The sequence below is a fragment of the Aricia agestis genome, chromosome 18 (genome assembly GCF_905147365.1).
Source record: "Aricia agestis chromosome 18, ilAriAges1.1, whole genome shotgun sequence".
Taxonomy (NCBI): domain Eukaryota; kingdom Metazoa; phylum Arthropoda; class Insecta; order Lepidoptera; family Lycaenidae; genus Aricia; species Aricia agestis.
In genome coordinates this window covers 11859263-11878255 of record NC_056423.1, presented here as the reverse complement: position 1 = coordinate 11878255, position 18993 = coordinate 11859263, and the positions used below count along the sequence as shown (strand labels likewise).

At 35.1% G+C, this 18993-nt stretch overlaps 2 protein-coding genes across 3 annotated transcripts in view; one reads left to right on the top strand and one right to left on the bottom strand.

Moving 5' to 3' along the window:
- LOC121735823 (chromatin target of PRMT1 protein-like) overlaps positions 1–18993 on the top strand; it is a 100849-nt gene that overhangs the window by 52804 nt on the left and 29052 nt on the right. The window lies entirely within an intron of this gene.
- On the bottom strand, positions 5598–8343 carry LOC121735821. 2 transcript variants are annotated; one of them, XM_042126784.1, is made up of 2 exons: positions 6359–7814; positions 5598–5768 (listed from the first exon to the last, which is right to left on the bottom strand). In XM_042126784.1, exons 1-2 carry the CDS (start codon positions 7740–7742, stop codon positions 5764–5766), a joined length of 1389 nt encoding a protein of 462 aa, XP_041982718.1. In that variant the 5' UTR covers positions 7743–7814; the 3' UTR covers positions 5598–5763. The 2 variants fall into 2 exon arrangements, with proteins under 2 accessions (XP_041982718.1, XP_041982717.1); XM_042126783.1 differs by lacking the exon at positions 5598–5768 and adding an exon at positions 8271–8343 and having other exon boundaries at positions 5860–7747.

The window sequence follows — 18993 nt, the reverse complement described above, 5'->3', positions numbered from 1 at the left end:
TCAAACAGCGGATTAATCGTAAATTGGGCCACAGGACATGAAAGAGATACTAGCTTTTGGTAACTCTTCACAAGACAAGGTAAAGTTTTTATGCGTCCAATAACTACTAGATGAGAGTTGTAAGAGAGAAGGCAGCTTATTAATAAGTGACAAGACCACTGGTAGGCTTTAAATATGAACCTGTCAGACAAATACTGTCGGCGTAGAGACAATGGAGGTTCTACAAATTCCATTTGAAGCGCATTTATAACTAATAAACTAGTTTTGCTACAAGGCATAATCGCTGCTCATTCGCTGAGCTGAAGTTTGTTATGTCGAGGTTAGGTTGGTCTAAAATTCTTTATAAAAAGGTAAAAAAATAATTTCATTTTTGAAAAATTATCTTTAAATAAATAAAAATAAATAAATAAACGTTTACTCAACAGAAATTTAAACATTACACAAACTACTTTAAATTTTAGACAACGTACTTGCAGGAAATCCGAACTTATTAGCTATCTGAAGTATATACAGAAGCAGCTTACCACTCAGAGTCATATTATGTCCTTAGTAAGGACATAATATGACTCTTGAGTGGTTAGCAATTTCAAAATTTTTAGTAAAGACTCTTACTAAAAATTTTGAAATTGTTAATTTGCTACAAATTAAAATAGGTACTAAACTCAAAATAGATATGAAACTGACAGCAGCTGTTATTCAGACAAGCAATAACGTCAGAAAATATCTTCAAAGGAAATCTTCAAGGAGGATAGTATAGTTTATACACAATTGCACAGCCAATACTGGCTGCCAATAAGACTAAAATCATAGACTAAAATCGCTTCGCTCCGTCCACGTAAATGAAGAATTGATCCGCATGAACTGTAATTATGTACTACATTTTTTTCGAAAAAGTCTAACTTTTCAAACTCATAACATCTCTAGTCATATTTTCGTCGGGATAATACATTGAAATATTTATTTACACTTAACAATTATTATACAATTATTTTTGCAGCAAAACCCAATTATTTTTACAGCATGGATTAAAGCCATAAATAGGTCTAATTTGCTTCTTTCCACATGACGCCGCCATAAATATTCAACTAAGGAATCTGAAAATTTTTCCTGATTGTAATTATCTTTTTTTAAAAATTGTTTTACAATTGCCACTGGGATTCTATCCTTTGGGCGTGTGTTCCATCTTCACCAACAAATGGATTCTCAGGGTCGCTGTTATTAACTTTTTTATGAATAAAGCCATATTCTGATAGACAATCATATGCCCGCCAGTGATCAGTATGGATGGTTGTGGTTGTGTAATACATGTTTTTGAATCAGGGGCACCAACATTTCGGTGGACCGAACATTCCCAGGGCACACCTCATATCTCAAATCTTCTCTGCCTTCTTCAACCAAACAATGGACCCAGTGCCCTTCAATTCACCATCCTTTATTATATTTTCTTTTACCGAATTTGCTCTCATCTACTTGAACAACCTTCCCAGAGCCACCTATTTTTCCCTTATATTCTTGTTTTTCTAAATGATAGATTACACTGACACGGCGCAACACAGGTATCACATGATGGGTTACCTGATGCTTCGCTTTTAGAATCTACGAGCTTTAATAAAAAATATTTATTTAATTTCTGTACCTAGATGCTCTAGGGCATCATCTATTATTTATTGACCGACAGTCTCGAGTTGTAGAATATGCATATAAATTTATATACATCGGGCTTCGCAGTTTCACAGTTTTCGGTGATCTGTTCTCTTTTATATTAATATACCGTGCGCATAAATTGTCAACACGTCGTAAGGCGCGGCGCGGCGCGTTATCGGCGCTGTAAATATAGTATTACCCTGATAGGCACAGTGTTCGGTTTAAGAAATGTTATCTTTACAACATTTAATAGATCTTATTTATTAATATGTTTACTGCATAATCTTGAACTAAGTGGTGGGTCCCAATTTTTTCTATTTGTTGCAGTTATCCATAATTTACAGATTTCAGGGTCATTAGGAAATCTGAAATATTTTTTCGAATACATAATAACTGTGTTGGAAAAAGCAACTAAGTAAATGTTTAAAAACATATTTACTTATATTAAAAAAATGCAGTATTATTAGCTTATATTAAGTATGCAGTCTATGTGAAATTAAGTCCAAAAAGTTACAGCCAAAACACATAAACGTTACTGAAGGTAACGCTGATGCGTGCGCAAGAAAATATGTTTGTATGTAAGTGAGGGTGTGTAGGGGTGAGTAAATGTGTAGTGTTGTGTATAAATATAATATATATTTTAAAAGTCAATAGGGCAACAGTGCCACAAAAGTTAGGGGCTTATGCCGGCTCTCGACATAGGCGAACGCGTTGGCCAACGCGTCTGCAGCGGCTCGTCTGGGCGTTCGCGCGTTGGCCAACGTCTAAATACCTACGGCCAACGCGCGAACGCCCGTTCTACACATTGGGCCAACGCGTCTGCAGACGCGTTGGCCAACGAGTTCGCCTATGTCGAGAGCCGCCATTAGATAAATGATTGGTCTCGCGCGCGCGCTCGACTAGATACCGCGCTATATAGAAAAACCACATTTCTGAATGCGGCAAGTGCCGGTGCCTCAATATTGTAGTGTGTGTAAAACAATGCACAAATATTGTTGTGTGCATAGATACCCGGGTTGCCAGATACGTGACTGGTGCCCAATCAATGGGGAAAAATTAGTTGCTGTGGTCTTGTAATTTATTATTATTGTATAGTAAGTGCTGATTTTTCAATCACCCGATAAACTTTACCATTGGAGTAAAGTCCATTCGAAAAGAATGCGATAAAATAACAACGTTTTTTAGGTCAACGAAATATAACGGGTACAATATTGATGAGAAAACAATACAAAAACAATGGTAGGAATGAATATATTGTTATTTAAAATATTTAAATATATAATTTAAATTGTTTTAATGTTAAAAACAGATAATGATTTCCCAAAAATCAATCAATAAGAAAACTTTAATTCAAAATTGTGTCAATAGATGGCGCTGCCAGTAGTACAGTCTTTATATAATTTAGTAATTAAGAAATTCACTACGTTACAATACCTTTTTAGCAGTAAAGGTATCTAAAAGAATATCAATATAAAAAATACTATAAATAAATGTAATATAGTGTGTAGTGAGAGGTATCAGTTCCTGCCTCCTACACGACCTGGATACCTGCAGGATACGGCCAATTCTACCCCGGACCGATACGGGGAAGTAAAATAGTAAAATAAAACAAAAATAACTTACTAATACGGTCAGTACAGCAAGGGCGGCACAACACAAACAAACTGAACCCGCAACCACGAAGAGACGAAGAACGGCTGAGGCTAGTATGAATTATAAAAAAAGAAAACCGTAAAACCGAAATGTAGCTACTCACAAAAAATTTGCTTGTTGTGTGTGTCACAAAAAAGTTAGTTCTAGGGCTCCCGTACTATAAGTATAAAAATATTTTTCTTAGAATGGTACATAAGAAGCATACTTATTCAACTTACTTTATGTTCCAGGTTGATTTTTTTACTTGATCTTAGACTGGATTCTTCTTTTGATACGCGACATAACTAAAAAAATGCTTCCTTACTGAGACGAAAGCTATTTTTAAATTCCGTGTCACTTAGGTTTTGAATATCATTTGCCATATTTTTCTGAGACGAGCTCTCCTTGAGATTTCTCTGTAATTGTTATATAAAGTAAATTAAATACGTAGTTTTTTTTTATTTCAAAATATTATGTTCTAAAATTCATCACTCACCTATGCAAATCGGGGACCTAATTAGTTTGGTTGCGTTACGTCAAACCCAGCTGACAGATCACAAATTGACATATTCGACCAAATAACGTTGGGTCTGTCAATTGCATAGGAATCAACTTCCTCGATGGTACATTTCTACTTTCAACAATCAATCGCGCCGCAAGATAATAGTACAATGCACTACGTCGTGGGGTGCTCCGTCTTAATCGACTCACACACACCAATGAGGTTTGTGCATTTGTTTAATGCTGCGATAGTCAAACAAGCACTACTCACTTCTTCTCTCCAAATACGTTCTTAATACTTTCAAAGCCTCTTTCATAAATTCCAACCACTGAGCTTGTAAATGAAGCTCTACATCACGCTGTCGAATCCTCTTTCGTTCAATTGTGCATGAATTATCATGCACAATTCGGTCGCGCTCCCTTTCATACTCCCTTGCAGTCTCCTCACACTCCTTAAATATTTTATTAACTGGATCTTCGGACTTTTTCTTCTTTTTTGGTAGTTGCCACTGGGTTTCCCCTGGAGCTGCTGGTTGTTTAGGTGCTGGTGGTTGTGGAGGAAGAGGCGGCGGAGCGACTGTAGGTTGATTGCTTGTTCCTGGAGTATTCTTCTATACATCTGTAAAAATTTTGATACAATGTTAATACTATTCTGTTATGTTTAGTTCTCAGGATCTTATTTTTGACGAATGTGCTTTGTTGGATACCTACTTGACTAGGTTTTGTATAAGATATTTTTTTAATATTTTACTATTTTATAACTAGTAGTTATTTCAAACTAAAGAGTACCTAATGTGTTATAATAATATTATTATAGTAAGTTTCAAAAGTTAATGAAAGATCAATTTTAAAAAATACCAACCTTCAGGAATTGGAGTATATTCATAGGGAACATCGTTGACAGTCAATTCATCTACAGTTTCGGTGGCTGCAACTTGCAGATGAGTACTTGACAAGCTATCTTCCCCCCCCCCCCCCCCCCCCACCAACAACCCATTTCAATCAGAACAATAAATAAGTATTAGTGCTTACTCAAAATTTGTAAGTAAATACCATGTAATTGATGGATAATGATGGCTAAAAATAGAAAGCAAGAAAGGTACACAAACACCATCCAGTCATCCACACAAGAATTTGAAGTGTCACAACACAATATTAACAAAAAACTCAAGTGGTAACCCTTTTTTTGTGCTTGGTTCTCCAGATCGAATTTCGCATAAATAGATTGCTAAATCTCGATTCTGTAATTTCTATTATCGCTATAATATGATGGAGTTTGGTGGAGAAGTTAGTTAAATTGATGTTGAACCCAGTCCAAAAACGCAGATCTCCAGAAGAAACTTCATCGAGATTTTGCATATTTAAAGTTGATTTTTGTTCAAGTGCTGTCGTATATATTTTTTAATAATATCCAATATAGATTATTATCACTCTGACCAAAGTATCTCAACAAGGGTATTCCGCACTGATTCTCCAGCAGCTAAATGATCTATCCTCGCTGGTGCTTCTGGACTTATCTAAAAACATAAAACGTTTATCATGGGTTTTCGGTAACGGTTGCACTTTTTCCATGTCAAAGCACAAACTTATGCTGTCAGGCACGTCCTCACGAATCATAGCATAAAAGGCATTTGCTGTTAAAGTGTGAATCCTTTTACCAACCATTAATTGTTGTTTTTTTTTTAAGAATCCCTCTCAATTTTTTATTTTATTTTTCCAGAGGATGCATGTACCACACACATCAGATGCAGGAGTTATGAAACTTTAAATATTGAATTCTTTCTGAAATATTTCTTAAAACATTGTTCGTGAAACTCTGAGATCAGCTGTGACTAGAGATGGGCAATCCACCTGGGTGGGTTTAAAGTCTGGTGGGTAAAAACCGGGTGTTTTGGGTTTATTGGGTTTAAACCCCATAAAGACCCAAATTTTTGGGTGTTTATGATTTTGTACTTCATCATCGTCATCTCAGCCGCAAGACGTCCACTATACTGGACATAGACAATATTATTATGCAGCCTACAGAATAAAAAACTTTTAATTTGATTTTGAGTTTAGTAAGAAAGAGATGAAAGTAAAATGTAAAACTACAGTCAATCACTGTCAGATTCAGAGTTATTACAAGCGATGAATTGTATAGGTTCGATAGGCTCTATTTCGTCTAAACTGTTATGTTCATTTACTTGCTCAATGAAAGCTTCTAAGGTATTTTCTTCATTAAACTGAATGTCCTCGCATTCAGCTTTATGTTTAAGATTCCAGTTATAACAAATGAATGAAATTTTTTCAGTTCTTTCAGTTGTAAGTCGATTTCTTTTGTTATTATGTATGTAGCCTTGGATACTAAAGGAACGCTCAGTGGCTGCCGAAGTACAGGGAGCTGATAGAATACGAATCGCTACTTTGCTTAACTCAGTGGAACCACAAATACCTTTCCACCATATTAGGGGCTCAATGCTATCTAATGAGCTCCATACAAATCCTCTGGCCCAAAAGTTTTCTTTAGCTTTATAACACGCCAAATCTGCCATTACATTTGACAAACTTAAGTGTTGGCTTAAATTGTAGATAAACTCCATACCCTTAAGTTCTTCCTCTTGAGTAAGTTCGACTCCTAGAGTCCTGGGGTCTAGAATATATGCTGCAAAATGTATTGGCCTCATTGCCATATTGCATCTTGAAGATACTGATGTTAGAATCTGCTGTTTGCTTTCTTCGCTCAATGTCGAAATCTCATTTAATGCAAAACGTATCTTAGCTTGTACATCTCTAAATGTAATGTATGTGCGATGCAAACGATTCTGGTCGCTCTCTAAGTAAAATATGCTTTCAGTGACTGGTTCCAAAATACTTATACATTCCCCTGTCTTCGTCCAGAAATCATCACTTAGAATTAAATCTTTAATATCTCTTGAAATTACCACATCTTCTTTAACTGTTAATATTTGCAAAGCTATCTTATTTGCTTTCAAACTTTTTAACGAAGTAACATGACTTCCCCATCTTGTAGCACAAGGCAATTTTAGTGTTTGTGTAGAATCTTCACCCTGCCTTGATTTTATCAACAAGGAACTTAATCGTTGACTCCTTTTAACAGTTTTTATTATATTTATGGCTTGCATAATAAACACAGTTACTTCTTGTATCTTTACAATATCTTGGCACAACAAGTTAAGGATATGTGCACAGCAACCGAGAGGAACAACATGTGGATATTTGAGTTTTGTTAATTCGAATGCCTTTTGTATATTTCTAGCGTTATCGCCAATAAGTACAAGAAACTTATTTGCTCCATATACTTTCATTACTTTTTCAACTTCTTGGCTAAGGTATTCACTAGTGTGAGGATTACTTTCTGTATTCAAACTTTTAACGTATGCAGGTTGAGGTTTTGATATAAGAAAGTTTATTATTCCTTCATTTCTTAAATTAGACCAGCCATCGCACTGAAGGTGTAAGTAACTACAAGCATTTAGTTCCTCATTTAACTCAAAACGCATTTCTCTATATATTTTATCTAAGTATTTTGTCGCTAAAGCTTTACGTGAAGGTATTTTAAATTTTGGTTGCAATTTTTCGAAAAATTGTATCCATAAAGGATGTTGCACCATCGATAGTGGCGTCCCTGTTACAAATATAGCTCTCGCTAATTCTGTTTTTATATGATCATCGGTGTCTTGAAACTCAGCATTTATTGTAGTGTTAGCAGACGACGAGGGGCTTATAAAAGAATCATTTGTCTCTATCTCTGACAGTCCAGACATTTTGGTTTTGGACGAGCTATCTTTTATAAGTTTCATAGAGTCTTTTAATGTTTCTGGAGATTTTGGACAAGTGATAAGATGTTGAAGCATTTTGGCAGCATTACTGAATTTGTAGACCTTATTACAAAGCTTGCAAGAAACAGACTTGTTTGGTAAAGTACGGTAGTGCTCCCATATGCGTAAATCTTTAGGTCTCCCCATTGAACCTAAAAAAATGAACGATGATTAGTTGGTCTGACGAAAATTCAACAATAGAGTGCCTATTTTTTTACAATGATTATTTCTTGTTATTTACAATAAATTTTTAAAAAAAAATTAAAATAAATACAAAAAACCTTTGTAAAGTTACATCTCCTCGGAGGATTAAACGCAGACGCTAGTTTATTATCGTATTGTTCTGTATTTTTCTCAGCAACTTCTTTAATTCGATTAGGTACTTACGCATATTATGTTAAAAATAAATATCTAGTACACATCTTAGGCTATCCACCATTATTATCCAAAGACGACTCTCAGCTAACTATGCACTATCATCCAAAATAAACGTGTATGGAAAATTTTATCCCAGTCGGTTGAGGATTGAGGATAATTGCATCAACATACGAACATACCTACATACTTTTATTTACATAACGCAAGCTAAATAAAAGCTTGTAATAATACATCTAATTTTAAGTTAAAATTGTTAAGTGATCATGATATAATTGTATCATTCAAAAATCCACTTACCTTTAATTATTTCTTGTTAAGTATAAATATTATTTCAAATCTGCTCCCTTAATATGCACTTTTTTACTGCTTTTCCTACCTAACACGTTACCAGGAAGTCACGTTATCAGAGTCAGAGTAATAGTGAACACGTTTGACAGTGATTGTCGTCGCCTCATATTCAGCGTCGACGAATAGGGGAATCCCCAGTCATAATGTATTGCATGCGTGGCGGTCTTACTTCAAATCCATAAACAAAGAGATAATTACAGAACTCGATACTAGATGGCGCTGTTTTTGTTTGAAGAAAGTTTGCGGGCTAAAATACATAGAATTTCATCAATGACTTCCACAAAGAACAACATTTCTGTTTTTTCTAAGTCCGTATCTCTTCCGTATATTTCATAAGATATAAGCTTGGGCTACATTGTTATGCAACGTGATTTTGTCGCTGTCTTGCTAGCAGGGTTGACAGATATACGATTTAAATCGTACTCATACTATTATTTGTCTATTTTTTAATGTACGATCGTAAAGATTATGATCGTAATTCGCACAAAAACATACGACTTTTTGGTTACCTGGCAACATTTTTATTATGAAACGAACATGCTCACATCATCAGTCACATGCAACAATTTATTGGGGATTTCCCCTTCACATCTGGCAGTCCTGCTTGCTAGAATATAGGTAAGTCAGCCACAGTTACTGACGATCGATATTTAAAGGGTATTGTTTTTGTGCTAAATATTTCATAAAAACGTTATTTAATACTTTGTGGATTATTAATTTAGTTGATAATCACTGGAAGTAAAATGGATGCTAATTTGAGAGATCAAGATCTTCGTATAAAACAGTTATTAAAAGAAAATCTACGTAAGTACTCTTTTTATACCTAGGTAGTTAAGGTATAATAAACACAAAAGGTACTTAGATCGCGTGAGTTCGAAGCATTTATTCTAATAAATTTAATTTAAAATTGTAGAAAGAAAAAAATGTCTGCCAAGCCGTAGCCGAAGCCGATCTCCAAATATATTTGGCGATAGTGAGACCCAGTGTCCAGATGATTTACCCAGCGTCGTCGCAACAAAGAAAAAAAACGAGGATAAAGTAAAAGAAAATTTACTGAAAGAAGAAACAAACTGTTCTAAATGCTTAATTTATGGAGAAGAGGATAAAAGAAATGAGTATTTCGGACTGTTAGTGGCTCAAGAATTTAAATATATACGGCCATGTGTGCGAACGAGGTGTTATGAAGAAATTTTAAAGTATCTACGGGAAGCAAAAGGCCAACATGTTGATCAACTGCAACATGAAAACACTGAAAATTAATTACTTTCATTTTATTATATATAGATTTTTAAAATTTCCTGAAATATTATTAGTTAACGTTTTATTTAATATTGTAGAATTCATCAATACAATTTATAAAAATAATTTATTGGTATTACTTACATATTTTCAAAAAAATACGTAAAAACCTATTTTTTTGGGTGATTATGGGAGTTTATGGGTGTTTATTGGGTTTTTACCAAAGCACCGGGTTTAAACCCGGTGCTTTGCCCATCTGTAGCTGTGACTGAATCATTATAATATTTGATTAGTTTTATGGCATTCAACTCTGAAGACAAATAAATGCGTTTGCTTTTATGGCGGTTGTAGTGGTTTTTACTAGCTGGTAAATTATTCAAAAAAATTCGGAGACTGTCCTTTCTAGCCTTTGTTTTCTTTGACTTCCTGTTACCACCGCGTTTTTCTTTAGGAATTTCACCATGCATCAAAACCTGATTTAAATTTTGTAGTCTCTTTCTAGAAACACTGAACACTTTTATGAAAAAGGATCTACAAACCCTTTGCATCTTCTTGTCTTTAAATTTCACTACAAAGTAGGTACCACTATTAGTACGGTTCCTGGTAGTAGACCTGGGCTCAGAATTTCCTCGTCTTTTAGGTTCCGTGGGTCCCAAAAGTCTCACATAAAATATGTCTTGGTCGACTTTCGTAGTTTTATCATAGAGACGCTTCCTTCCTGTTCTTGATTACATCATCCATTGAAATCGAACTACACTTAAAGGTGTTTTTACCACGGCGGCATGAAGGTTGAAAATTCACACACAACGGATTTTTGTCTGTATATGTCCTGAAAAATAAAATTAAATAAGGTTGCCAGCACATAACAGAAAAATAGATCCTTAAACAAAATTAGGATTACTATAAAACAATAACTTCTACTTACACTTACTTTTTACGATAAGTAATGGAGGCGTTGAATAGTGACTCCACTATTCAACGCCTCCATTATCCATCCATTAGTCACCACAATGGCGCGCTATGATCGTATCCTTAGCCACATTTTTGGGAATCTTAGCTACGTCGGAGGGCACGTTCCTTCGGTTTGGACGCAATGTTTCTAAACAATGAAATCTCAAGCTCTTGAGATACCGTGCCAACGCAGTTTTCATAATTGATAAAAACAGAGTGCCCCTGATTCTTTAGGTCTTTCAATAAATTGAGCACTATTTTAGTGCTCTTGCCAGCCAAATCGACACTAGGTGCAACATCCGCATTCGCGGTGTTGTTGCGATCAGAATCCTTCCCCGTGTTTTCAAAATCATACATATAGCCCGAACGTGACTCGCAGATCTCGTAAGATTTAATTCCAAAACGCGCAGCCTTTGTCCTTATTGTTTGGACCCAGGCGAAACGGCCCTTGAATAAGTTTAGAGACTCGTCGATAGAAATGAAACGGTCCAAATTATAATGGGAGGCACATTTGTATTTGCGGTCTTTATCGCTAATAAACTTACTGAGTGACGTATAGCTTTATATTTCTCTCTTAACAATGCAAACAATCCAAAATCTAATTTTCTTTTGAAGGCAGTTATTTTGTTATAGGCCTGGAATACTGTTGTCTATTTACCTTGCAACGATAAATTCAATTCGTTTTGTTTATGAAAGATAAAACTAAACGAATTGAATTTATCGTTGCAAGGACCGCCGCTGTAAAAGACAATCGGAACAACCAAGTTTTATCATACAAACGGTCTTGCAAATTAAAAGAAGTATCAGCTTAAGAAACATTTGTAACTCCGCTCTAAGTTCAAATAGCCTTGTTAAAGTCTTACACCGAGACAGCCATGTATGGAGCAGCAGTGTTTTATGTTTGCTGTCATAATCTTCACACTATAATAAGAACAATCGGGATTGTAATGGTAGTGATTTGATAAAATTAATTATTTTTACCGCTTCATCCATAACTAATTTTAGAATTGACGGCACTTTCTTCATAGCAAATGCTTGTCTATGCAAAATGGCTGGAACTACTATTTAACGCCTTTTTTTAAATGCGTGACACTGCTGTTGCTGGTTTACCTGTCACCCCCTAGCCCAATCTGTACAAATTTCCATGCAATCGTTCCAACTGAGATTGTTTTCTTCAAAATATATGTTTATTTGAGTAATCATTTCTTCCCCGGTAGTGTTTGTGAGTAGCGGTGAACACATAAGCATGTCTTAGTTATCATTCTTTCTTTTAAGGTATCAACTACAAAGATAGCTTACCAATTTTTGAAATTATGACCTACAAAGTAAATTGAGGGACCGAATTAAAGAAATAAAAAAAATGATTTTATTCAGTTTTATTTATTTTTCGTGTTTAAAATGTCCGCCGCGATTCTTTATACATTCACGAGCCCTTCTTCTTACCTCTGTTGTGGTTATTTTTAGCATCATCTCCTGCTCAATTGTTTCAAAGGCCGAGTGAATCCTCTGGATTAATCTTCATTCGTGCTTATTTCCTCATTTGTATACACAAGTTCCTTGGCTCTACTGTTGAAACAGCTTGTGTGCAGTTGAGCTGTTCTATTGTTGAAACATCAGGAGACGAAGCAAATATGTTTGTATAGCACGATTTTACAGTATGGAGTAATTCTGTAATTTCTCACTCTCTTCTACTGGCTTAATGAGACGTCAGACGAGAGAAAAGGCCCTCCATAATGGCTATGTAAATTGTTTCGCCCTGTGTACGACTATGAATCTCATTCATTAGTCTGTATTCATAGCTAGGCTAATCTAAAGTCAGCATACAATAAATTAAGTAGCTCTGACCAACTGTTTACCTTCTGGTAGATATTCCGGTACCAGTGCAAGGCATAATCAGTAAAGAGGTCAAAGCATGTGAAAGAATTTTTACATCACTAATGTTATGCTGTGTACAATACTCGTTTACCCTAGAAATAAATGCACGGACACAAAAGTTGTCATCAAACAACTTCAGATCCGAAAACAAATTATTCTTCTCACTCTTGAACTGTGATGTTCAGTGGAGGTACTGAGGGAGAAGGAGCAAAAACTATCAAAACAGTGCCACTTCTAGAACCCTTAAGTAACACCCTTAAGTTGATGCAACAGTACAAAATAATTTTGGAAAATTTCTAGACAACTATTATATCTCTAAAGAAATGGATCATTATTTGTTATGGAAATTCTATTTATTCTGAATTCTAAATAAATTAAATATTTCTCAGCCCGGAGCAACGCGTTTCCACTGAAGCGGAGCGGAGCTTAGCGGTGCCCGAACTGATCAATCGTGCTATTCCAGCGGAATGACAGCGAAGATTTCGAGCACGGTGATTGGTCAATTCGGCACCGCTAAGCTCCGCTCCGCTTCAGTGGAAACGCAGCCTTATGCGTTGCTCCGGGCTGAGAATTATTTAATTTATTTAGAATATTGTTTGACATTTGCGAGAGTTTCCGCAACCCCTAATGGGTCGTTCCGGACGGGAATTGTTGTCTCAAAATGTCCTCCGAAGGATATTCGTCGACCAGTTTTGCAATTTGTTTTCGAAATTCTGTAACAGTAGCAGCTGGCGTTTCATTTCGAATTAAATCCTCATACGCTAACTGAATCAATGATTTCTAAAACAACATAAGTAACTAAAAGTAAAATTTTCAGGAGACACAAAAACCTGGATAATTTTTGATAATGCAAGTAATATATAATTATGTATATTATATTTTATATTTCTGTATATATAGCTCCTAATAATGTTTTTTTATACGTCTTTTTATTTTATTTTAGTATAAATAAATGGATAATAAAGTTTTTCACTTATGTGCTTTTGACATTAAATCTGTTACTTGTGTTGTTTTGATACCCAAGAAACTACTGTAACATAAAATAATAACTCAAATACTCATATTTATTCAACTTTATTAATCTTAAAATCATAACATAATGTTATGATTTTATAGTTATGCATCATCTCCCACTTCATCTACAGTTTCTACTGTTGTGGTTGGCCACTCCAAAATTTCAGGTATAAAAAAGGTATCAGGACATAGGAAATTAACTTTTTGATATCTTAATTTTTTTTTATATTTATCGGTAAGTATCAAAAGTTCGAAACGTAATGTTGGTCGAATTTATTGCTAATTTACGCCATTGAAGGTCAAACAAAGGTTAAACGTATTTGTTCAAAAATATAAGTAACTAATGGGTATTTTTTTCGTTTAAATACAGAAAAACGATCACTGACCTTATTCCTCGAAATGTTTTTGTAATGAGCAAAATTAAAAAAAAATGGACAATCCCCATTGTATGCACTTGTGTTGTTCTAACAATCACCGAAGAGAAATGTCAGTCAGTTATGTTGTTCTAACACTAAGCGGTATTTTCAGTAGTTCAATTTACATAGAAAACGCAAAGCAATTGTGTTGTTTTAATGCACAATTTATTAATGGCCATAGACTAAATCCAAAATCGCTATAAACTCGATTTCGGCAAAAATGTTAGTTATGTTGTTTTAGAAATCATCGATTCAACTGAGACTTTGAAGAGAAATAAATTTGATTTTGCTAGACATAATGAATGAGTTTAGATAGGTTGGACCAGCTATGAGATATTTTAAGTAAGCATTTTTAAAGTTAAATGACAAAATTAAATTATAATATTTAAAAAGAGCCCTAAGGGTGAGTGAGATATTATGTGTTTGCAGACTTTACTATATGAAACTAACCCTTGTACAACAAAATTTAAAAAGCAAGTTAAAAGTTAAGTAAAAATATACACTAATACTCAACACAAAAATTAAAATATTTTTAATAGATCCAAACTCTCTTTGTATTACTTCAAGAACTTGTTTCTCTAACAGTTTTCCTCTGTTTATTGCCCTTGTTTCTGGAATTTTGTAGCCACCTGAAATGCTTTGAACCAAAGTTCCATCCTCAAGTGTTGCAATTAACAACCTCATAATATATTCTTGAACCAGTGACTCTACCTTCGTATACAGTGCCAAAGATTAGAAACGGCTTGTAGCTTGTCTCTTACGCAATTTGCTTGACAATTTAAGGTGTAACAAGATTATTTGAAAAACTTTTAAAACTATTATAACTGTGATCATTTACTTCATTTAGAAATTGCAGCATTATGTTGAAAATGCTATAGTTGTTTAAAGGTGATCGAGGGTTTGCAGTAAAATCTAGAAAATATCATGCCAGTTTTTATTTTGCGCCTTTTGCAGTCATTATAAAACTTTTTGAAATTTCCGATGTCTTTCGCCATTACACACTTCTTATCACCGACAGCTCTAACAAGTTAAGCTTATTCCAGAAACATTTTTGGTAGTCACTGATAGTTCATCAGACCATTTAATAAGCCAAATTACAAAGCAAATTGAACGTTAACAACCCCCTGCAGATGCCACACAGCCATTGCACACTATATTTTTTCTAACGATACTTCGATTTTACACATCACTTGAAAAAGCTTTGATTTAACGTTGTGCTCGGGAGTTACCCTACACTGCACAGTGCATATATAGCCTAGTAAACGAATGCCCAAAATGGGGGTCTGCTTGGAAAAGTCGAAAGCAGAAAGGGGATTGCCCACTTTCTATAGACACTTTGACCATTCGTGAACAGTTCATTAAGCTAATAATGTGATATGAATTCAATACTTCAGATCAGTAAAAAGCAGAATGTAAGCCTAGTTTTGTATCAGATTTTATATTTAGTTAGATTTCTATGTGTTATTGGAAAAGGTAAACAATCAAATAATCCACATATTTTTAATGAATATTTTATTACACTGCTTCATAAGTATAAGTAATACTTGATCAAGAAACTGGGCAGGGGGATCAATATGATCTTGATGCCTTGCCCAGCCTAAAAACCATATAATAGTCATAATATGAGCGCAGCAACCTTCCTTTGTAACAAATCGGTTCCACAATTCACACATCCTGATTCCTGATCCATCCAACTAACAACGCAGCGTTGTTAGTTCATCTCCCGCCAACAACCTTCAGGCACGAGAAGTTCGGAGTCCATATTCATGCCAGGGTTATCGTTCTGTTTTGCAGCACCCTCTCTGTCAGTTTTAAAAAAAAACCAAAAGTTCACCCCAACTAATTTATTTACCCAAGTTTATAATTAGTTACACTTTAAGCTACGACTTCCCACACGTTACTTGCCCGGCTTCCAGAATCAAACTGACTGAGGAATTGAACGAGAATGAATGCTAAACGAAAATTGCAACGCAAACGGAAAAATATCGAAGAATATAGAAATGCTAAGTAAACGGAATGTACTAACTAACTAGGGATGTAACATTTCGTGCTAAATTCGGTTCCCATAAGTGCGCTGGGGTCAATTTGAAGAGCAGCATTGGTGTCCATAGAAGTGCCAGGGTCGTCGGAATGGGAAGAAGAGTCGGAATCCATTGAAAAAAGCCAAGTAATTGCAATAAAATCTCACACGAAAATAAATGTCAATTATGAAGTTGACAGTCAGCTGCCAAACTGCGAAAAAAGCCGCGCATGCCCACTTGCGTAGTTGAAAAATGAAACGAACACGGCTAGTAAACAGGCGCGGTCGCAGCCTGAAATTTGGGGGGGGGGGGGGGGGGGCACTCAGTAGTCACTACACTATTTTGTTTTTAATCTGCGCCCGGTTCTGGGTTTTATTTTATTTTCAATTGTACCTTAGATTTTGGGAGGGTCATGTCCCCTGTGACCCCCCCCCCCCCCCCCCTTCGGACCGCGCCTTCTAGTAAATCTTGGGTTATTTTTTTTTTCATGCAAGACAAACTTCGGCTTAGAAAAGTGTTTTTACTTTTTAACTCGGAGTTATTTATTTAACTGAAGACTTTACGTGCAAGCGACCCTAAGATTGTTTTTACCTTTAAAAAAAAAACTCTGTGCAAAGCCTAATGGGCATTGTCCAAAAAAAATCACATGTACTTTTTATATATTTTTTCGTTAAAATAGGGTATTTTAAGAATATAAACTAGCCAATGGATTTCAAATAAATTTATATTTTTAAAATACCCAATTTTAACGAAAAAAAATATATAAAGTACACCGACAATGCCCATTATTATTGGCGACAGTCTAACACTACGAATAATAAATTTTATTATTCGAAGGTCTAACACAAGAAATTAATTTAGCTCTAGCGTAGTAGTCACTATTATTATTAACGTTTATTCCGGTGGTGCTTCCCCTTCAGTTCTTTGACTTTCCGTCACTGCAACTTTGTGCTGTGAGCTGTCTCCCGCTTTATATGGGGAGGGAATCTGGAATTCTTCCTACTCCTATTTTCTTCTGATTCATTTCTTTGCGGGTCCCAAGCCAGCTTTAGCATGTCCCTCGGGCTCCCGGAGATCATATGAAGGGTTTTCGTGGTTGAATAACGCTGTGGATCCTGGCGACACAGGAGATACAGTGGTGGGATACTAAACTCTTGTGCCCCCATACATAATTATCCATGGGGGTTCAGTGGGAACGGAACTTCTGGCTGACCATGGTGAACCTCCACCTTTCCCAATCCACTTATTTGTGGTACGTCATGTCCAGCAGTTGTCGGACTGATCTCCTAATGTACAGGACAACCGTCGTGTTGGAACCACATATTTTGGGTGATTTCATCTGGAAAATTCTGCAGCAATTGCGGTAATTTTTACGTTGAAGGGTTTTCGTAATTTTCTCCATTTAAATCGGGAAGAAAATGTGAGCCAATCAAATGTTTAGAAACTATTCCCATCCACACATTCAAATTGAATCATCTCAGCTAGGATCCCTTTGCTCTGTTCTTTTTTGGATTTCCGTGTTCTTTTGATGCCCAATAATGAACATTCTGGTAACCAGCATTTAGCATAAATCTGCAGAAATCCAACCTCTTCACATGATCACCTCCTTTTGATGACTTGCAAGTGTGTGTGTTTAAATGCCATATCGTATAACGTTGGAAACTGTATTTTATAGTCACCCCACACTTGTAATGGGTTTTCGTTTAATCTACTGACTTAAGTCCTCAAATAAAGCGATATCTTGTCTGAAACACTTTCATCAGTTTTATTTGTTTTCAAATTCCGCTTAACCAGTTTACGGTGATCATTGATCACTCAAGAGATTCGATGATAAACTTATTTTATCTGAATTGTCTCTGACAATTCAGATATTCAGATTCCACAGTAGATTAGAATTTTTTCCGATGTAAGTATTTATTTCAAATGAATATCTAAAAGTATTTATAAATTATAATTAGTAAATTAAACTATTTAACTACTTACATTCGTTAAATCCATCAATAATATCAAACAAATTACACAACATGGCAAAACACACACGAAAAAATTCACGATTTTCAAATGACTAAAAAAATATTCGTCGACCACAGATTGTATAATATTTTACATTCAGAATGTGGCAAATTTATCATAGATCGTAACTAACCAAACTTCTTCACACAAGAGTAGTCTCTAAGTCGACGAAATACGTAACTCGATCGAATGAAAGAGCGCGGCCAAATCCGGCCGCTTGGGTATATGTAGACGGAATCGCTGCAGTACAAATGGTGCGGCCGGATCCGGCCGCTTGGGGATTAAGAGGCCCTTCTGGTTTTGCATTTTTGTAGCCAAAAAGTCCGGATTATAATATGGCAATATTGGTCAAAATTAACGGTCTGAGTTCGACCTCGGTCATCCTCAAAAAAAATAAGGACCGATAATTCTTTGAATTGATATATTGCAGCCCAAATAACAACATTTGGCGAGTGCAAGGCCTTCTGATGCAGTTCTAACGGATTCTCGTACAAAGTACTATCATTTGTTAGATACTAATTTAAATACATACAGGGTGACCGGTAATAGGTCTGTTTCCTTTTAACATGTAAAAATACATCACTTTTGCAGCCTAAAAAGCTATATCATACCCTGTCCAAAAGCTAACGGTTACCGAGATATTCAAGATTTTGTATTTTTTTCAAAAACACCCGATTTCAAAGGAAAACTTTAAATAAAAAAAATCCACCTATTAATTTCTTAATCTTTAACATAATTTTAGTTCTTAGGTAGATAAACTACAAATACAAAAGTTATTTATCCATCTAAACTGGAAACAAAAATTAGCAGAGTGTTTCAAAAGTCTTAACAAAAAAAAATGAAAATGATTTTCCCTCATTTCACCCCTTATTGTTTAAAAAATCAATAAGACATTAGTCGTACAAATTACTTAATTAAATTCCTTATTTATTAAGCTATCCAAAAAGGTATAATTTGTAATGCAAAAATCTAAATACATCTTACTAAGGGAATATTAAGGACCCTACGCCGATTTGTCCAAATGAAGGACCTGCTAACTACCTGAACTAGCAGGTAGTAAAATTCTAATTAGCAAATTGGAAAAGTCTAAATAAACATTTGCTACGTCAGGTTAAGTTAAATAAAAGTCTTTGAATAAAAAAT

Coding starts and splice junctions, on each gene's coding strand:
- LOC121735821 (XM_042126783.1), bottom strand. CDS start 7,742: ATGGGGAGACCTAAAGATTTACGCATATGGGAGCACTACCGTACTTTA.